Source organism: Hippocampus bargibanti, linkage group LG06 (assembly GCF_051943395.1).
Source record: "Hippocampus bargibanti isolate YZ-2025 linkage group LG06, ASM5194339v1, whole genome shotgun sequence".
Classification (NCBI taxonomy): Eukaryota; Metazoa; Chordata; class Actinopteri; order Syngnathiformes; family Syngnathidae; genus Hippocampus; species Hippocampus bargibanti.
This window is the reverse complement of record NC_142739.1, coordinates 4,391,223-4,397,500: the sequence shown is the minus strand read 5'-3', so window position 1 is coordinate 4,397,500 and position 6,278 is coordinate 4,391,223. Positions and strand designations below refer to the sequence as shown.

General features: G+C 43.4%; 1 protein-coding gene across 1 annotated transcript in view; it reads left to right on the top strand.

Moving 5' to 3' along the window:
- Positions 1 to 6,045, top strand: part of sall3a (spalt-like transcription factor 3a) — a 14,435-nt gene extending 8,390 nt beyond the window's left edge. The window contains exons 2-4 of the mRNA XM_088999412.1: positions 1 to 2,902; positions 3,879 to 4,219; positions 4,443 to 6,045. The exon at positions 1 to 2,902 is cut by the window's left edge and continues 242 nt beyond it. Coding sequence (XP_088855538.1) covers positions 1 to 2,902; positions 3,879 to 4,219; positions 4,443 to 4,874 — 3,675 coding nt within the window. The 3' untranslated portion in view covers positions 4,875 to 6,045. The remainder of the gene's footprint in view (positions 2,903 to 3,878; positions 4,220 to 4,442) is intronic.
- Positions 6,046 to 6,278: the final 233 nt, after the last annotated feature.

The window sequence follows — 6,278 nt, the reverse complement described above, 5'->3', positions numbered from 1 at the left end:
GACAGCGATGATGCCAGGGACGGCCACCACACACCTGCGAGTGAGGGTGACGATGTCCCAGAGATGACCACATCTAATGGGATCAGGATCCTGGAAAAAGAGGATATGGAGATGGAAGTGGAACTCTCCTCTGAAAAAAATATGGATCTTGAAGAAAAAGATGTGGCATCACCTGAAGTAGATGATGCTGTATCTCAGCTGGATTATATCAGCCCCCCAGGTGTTATGACTGAGCGATGGCAATATACCATGCCAAGCACTAATGTTACCCTAGAAACACTGCATGGCACTCGGGTAGCAGTGGCACAGTTTTCTCAGAGCATTCGGGCAGCGGCAGGCAATGGAGTTACCACCATGGCTATACCTATGATCTTGGATCAGCTGATGGCCCTTCAGCAGCAGCAAATACACCAGCTGCAGTTGATAGAACAAATCCGAAGTCAAGTGGCTCTGATGAACAGACAGTCTGGATCTAAGCCTGCACTTAACCACCACAACACAGTGAGAGGAAACCATGGGCTGGTTTCTGCATGTGCCCCCACGGTTGCAAGTCATCTTCAACTCCAAAACTTTATCACTCCTCCAGTTCATCAGCTGCCTGTTCGGTTGCCAGCTTCTCTCAATAGCCAAGGTACTTTACCTCTGACCTCTGGAATAGAAGGGCCTCACTCCCAAACATCAGGTAGAAGTCAGCCATCAAATTCTTCAGTACCCAATACGTCCTCCAGTAGTTCAGTGTTTCCACCACCCAATGCCTCTGGATTGTCAGCTCTGCTTCCATCCTGCTCATCGTCTGGCACCAACATGAGCATGAGCAATAGTGTGACAGGAAATGGTGGAATTTGTAGCAGTACCACTCATCCCAGAAACTCCAGCACTCCGCCATCGCTCAGTCACAACAGCCTCCTGAATTCAGCTTCCAGTCTACCGCTGATACCTCACAGCTCATCAAGCAGCGTCATATTCCCAAACCCGTTGGCTAGCATAGCAGCAACAGCAAATGCCCTCGACCCCCTGTCTGCTTTGATGAAGCATCGCAAGGGGAAGCCGCCAAATGTGTCTGTTTTTGACACTAAGCCCAGTTCTGAAGACCCTTTCTTCAAGCACAAGTGTAGATTCTGTGCGAAAGTATTTGGCAGTGACAGCGCACTCCAAATCCACCTGCGTTCCCACACTGGAGAAAGGCCCTACAAATGCAACATTTGTGGTAATCGATTCTCTACCAAGGGAAATCTGAAAGTCCACTTCCAGAGGCACAAAGAAAAATATCCTCATATTCAAATGAACCCCTACCCAGTTCCTGAGTACCTAGACAATGTTCCTACAAGCTCAGGCATTCCATATGGGATGTCTTTGCCCCCAGAAAAGCCTGTTACCACATGGCTTGACAGTAAACCCGTCCTCCCTAGTGTTCCAACCTCAGTCGGGCTCCAACTACCTCCCACCTTACCAAGTATGATGGGTGGCTTTGGTGATTCTGTGAGCCTCACGCCCTTAAATAGGTCACCTCAAAGGCAATCACCCCTTTCAAGCGAATGTGCATCGTTGTCTCCTAATATTATGATTGACGCTGCAATAACCACTTCCACTTCCCCAAAACCCACACCGGGGAACGGTGTACCACCTGTCCTGAAGCCTGAAGGCATTCTCCTGCCCCCAACCGGCCCAAGTCGGCCAGGGGAAAACACCACTACTACAACAACGGTATCTCATGTGGTTCTCTCCACTGCCATCACCACCACAACAGTGACGAATAGTTCCCAGATTTCTGAACCCATCAACAGCCCAAGCTCCTCCTCAAATCCAATGTCCCACCCTGTTCTCCCTATGCTTTCTGATCAATTTAAGGCAAAATTTCCCTTTGGGGGCCTCCTGGACTCTATGCAAACATCGGAGACATCAAAGTTGCAACAGCTTGTTGAAAACATTGACAAAAAAATGTCTGACCCCAACCAGTGTGTCATTTGTCACCGTGTTTTAAGCTGTCAGAGTGCTCTCAAGATGCACTACCGCATCCATACTGGTGAGCGGCCTTTTAAATGTAAGATATGTGGGCGGGCATTCACCACCAAGGGTAATCTCAAAACACATTTTGGTGTTCATAGGTCCAAACCCCCTCTACGAGTGCAGCACTCATGCCCTATATGTCAAAAAAAATTCACCAATGCTGTTGTTCTACAACAGCACATTCGTATGCACATGGGCGGCCAGATTCCAAACACTCCAGTCACTGAGAACGTTCAGGAAATGGACACAGACCTGTCATTCGATGAAAAGAGTATTGATGCAATGAGCAATTATGATGATGATCTTCTGGATGAAATGGAGCAAGCTATAGACGATGAAGTTGATTTGAAAGAAGGTGAAATGGAGCCATTTAAAGCTTATTCACCTGGAAGCTCTCCTCCAACTTCCATAATGTCTAGCATCGCCACCATGGAGAATCAGATGAAGATGATTGACTCCACTGCACAAATTACCAGTTCATTTATTGAAAAGCCGAATCAAAATGTCTGCAGCTATGGAAGCGAAAATGAATGTTTTCCTACTGATTCACTGTCTGTAGCTGGAGATGCAGAATCTCAAAGCTTGGGGAGCCCTGCACTCTCAGAATCCTCCGGTTCATTGCAACATCTGTCTCCAGCTCACAGCCACTGTGAGAACCAGCGATCAAAGTCCCCGGCTACCCTCAATAATCACAACACTGCCATGGCAGTAGAGGAGAGCCAGGAGAATAATGAAGCCGGCTTAGCAATTGTGAAGTCTGAAAAATCTGAAACCACGTCTCCATTTCCTGGAACAGAGGGCAATGGGGCCCTGGACCTAACTGCCATTCAACCTAGCAGACACTTTATCAAGGAGGAAAGCCACTTCAGTATGCTGTTTCTGAATAGAGATCGAGGTGTGTATGAGTAAAATTACAAAATTAATCATCAAAATGTAAGTTTACAAATATCCGTGCACACTTAGTACGGTACAGACGCTCTCCACCTTCCGAACGAGATACGTTCCGAGGAGTCATTCGTCAAGTGAAGTTGCTTCAGTGCTATATTTTGTATGGAATGTATGCTTAAGTCAAACACTGAGCGGGGAAGTATAAAACACAGATGCCCTAACAGTCGTAAAAAAATAATTTACACCTACTGTAGTAAGATGACATATATCCTCTTCAGTAAGCTATTACTGAAGCTGCCGGCACGTACTTACTGAAATACGTGCCAGCAACCACTTTTTGTTATGCATTGCCATTCACCTCCTCCTCAGAGCCTCAACTGGGAAGAGGAATTTCCTCCCCGCCCACAAACTCTATGCAGCCAATCGTAAGCGACCTCGGCGGATCTGGCCCTGAACTTGTTGAAAACACTTCAGCAAGCTGATTAGTCAGCATTGGTTGCCGTCAAGTAAACAACCAGCCCTTGAAACCTCTAACATGTCTGTGTGTGTTCGTGTGTGTGAAGCACAGCCCGCAGCCAATTGCAAGCGAGCTCGACATGCAATACAAAAAAAAAAAAAAAAATACAAAAAAACATACAGCATCTCTGTCCAAACATTTTTCGACATACTGTATCCACAAAAATGTTCATATGTACTGTTATTCGTAACTCGAATGTTCGTAAATTGGGGAGCGTCTATGTCATTTTATCATTTCTGATTCCTGAAATCATTGATAAGTGGCAAGCTCCAAAACAAATGTATATTTAACCCTTTCATGCACCCTGTAACCTCACAACATGGTAGGCTATCCTCTGTAGTCACCACAGTCCTTTAATGGGTTGAAGTTTCGAATCAGATTAGGCCAGGTGTTGTGAATAAATGAAAACAGATTAAAAAAGTTATGTGACAAAGCCAAAAATATTATCTTGACTTTTTTCTGTTAGGTCTAAACACTCCTAACTTGGCCAGCACCGCATCAAATATGATCAAAATGGAAATGAACGGGAACAGCAAGTCGATGGCTTTGAGCGACAATTCCCACCTGCCTGTGGGCATCCAGGTTCCTGCTGCTGCAACGCCCCAAGCCACCCTGAGCCCCAGCACTAACCCCATATTGGCTCCCCCACCCCCACGACGTACACCAAAGCAGCACAACTGCCACTCCTGTGGGAAGAATTTTTCTTCTGCCAGCGCTCTGCAAATCCATGAGCGCACACACACTGGAGAAAAACCTTTTGCCTGCTCCATCTGTGGACGAGCCTTCACCACTAAAGGCAATCTAAAGGTAAGTAACAACTGCAGTTGGTGGATTTAAGGATTGATGCCGACAAAATGGTATTGCTCTTCATCCTTTATTTTCTACTTAAACCAGTGTGTTAAGTGTGACTTAAAATAAAATCTCCATTGCTCGTTGCCAACCGTTCCCCAGGACTATGTGACTCAAATCTTTATAATGCTTGATGAACAGGATAATTATTTGTACTTTGGTCTGTGTTTGCTTTCTTTAGGTCCACATGGGAACACACATGTGGAACAATGCACCAGCGCGTAGAGGGCGGCGACTATCTGTGGAGAATCCCATGGCCCTACTTGGTGGGGATGCAATGAAGTTCAGCGAAATGTTCCAGAAAGACCTGGCAGCTCGCGCCATGAATGTCGACCCTGGTTTTTGGAACCAATATGCAGCTGCTATCACCAATGGTTTGGCCATGAAGAACAATGAGATCTCCGTGATCCAAAACGGAGGTATCAGTCAGCTACCTGTCAGCCTCGGCAATACAGGAATCCCTTCGCTGCGAGCCATGCCTAATGCAATGGACCGTCTGCAAACAGGCACCAGCCCTCCTATGAGCGGGATTGAGAAAGTTACCCTTGAGGTCGGGGCGAGCCACCCATTCTCCAGGTATATGGAGGAAAACAAAGAGATTGGGATCAACTGAAGACAGACAAGTCTCTTAAAGCTAGTACTAAAACTAAAACGCTCACATGGAAAGAAACTGCTGATGCAGTCTAAAATTCATGTTACAATATAATGTACAGATGAGATATTTTTTCTCTTGGAAATATTGTATTTAGTGTTAATTAGAAGTATTGTTTGCTCTCCACCCATTCCTTGTTCACTTGATATTATTAAACATGATTTGTCTCTCGTTTGGGAATACAGAATGTTGTCTTGCAACTTTTGCATGAGACTTATAGTTTTTATCTCTACGTTTGACTGCTTTTGTGGATTCCTATTAAAACCGAGATTTTGCCTTATCCACAACGGGCAAACATATTGAACAGAACTAAAATGAAAAATAATGTTTTTTTTTTCTAGGCATTCGGTCGACCTGCTTTATTAATGCTGTTTTTGATTGAAAACGACTGCAGTATTGTGTTATTTGTGCTCGCCTGGTATTTGGTTTCTCATGAACTAGAAAACTGGAAAATAAGTTTTAACTATTTTTATCTTGACACATGCTCCTGTGTCTTTAGTATTTATGATATTCACAAAAAAAGCAGTATACAAAAATATATTTAATGCCCCACACATTTTATTGATTATCTTGTTTTTATTTTCCAATCTACAAACTTCACTGAAGAATATCTTGTTCAATAAAATAGTAAGTCATTTGAGTTTAAAAACAGAGAATCGGCTGAAAACGTTGTTTGGATAGCTGGTAAGTATTCGGTATTTCAAAATACGGAGGTCACTACCTGTATGTGAGGCTGGAGAAGTCGAAAGCTGCTATAACCTCTGCCCTGCTTTTAACCTTTATATATAGAAAAAAAAAAGATAAAAGAAGTGATCGTTTTGAAGAAAAATCTATGTATAGAGATACAAACAAATTTAAAATAGGTATTCATACAGTATTTTGTATCTCATGAAAACAGACATCATGGGTTGAAAGTATTTGTCATGTTTGTGAATGCACTTTTTCAAAATGAGACGTTTTGTCTGTGATACTATTAACCTTTTGACCGAGGTATTATACGTGCTGTTTTTATTTGTTTTCTGTTCACCAGTCCGGCAATTTGCAGATGGTGTTTGCATTTGTGGTACCCATTGCAGTGCAAACCCATAAGTCAGTCTAAATCTTCATGAATAAAATAATGACCACAATTATGTCTCTGACTTCTGTTGCTACTTTGCATCCTAATGCTTGTTTAAATTGGAGTTAGTCAAAATAAAAAGCATAGTCAGTGGTTTAAAAATTGGAATATGGCATTTGCTTCCTGACTGAGTCATTTATTTTCTTTATTTTTGTGTTTTTGTAATGTTACATTACCATATTTTCATGTATAAGGCGCACCCAAAAGCCTTCATTTCTTGTAAAAAAGATGACCCTGCGCCTTATATG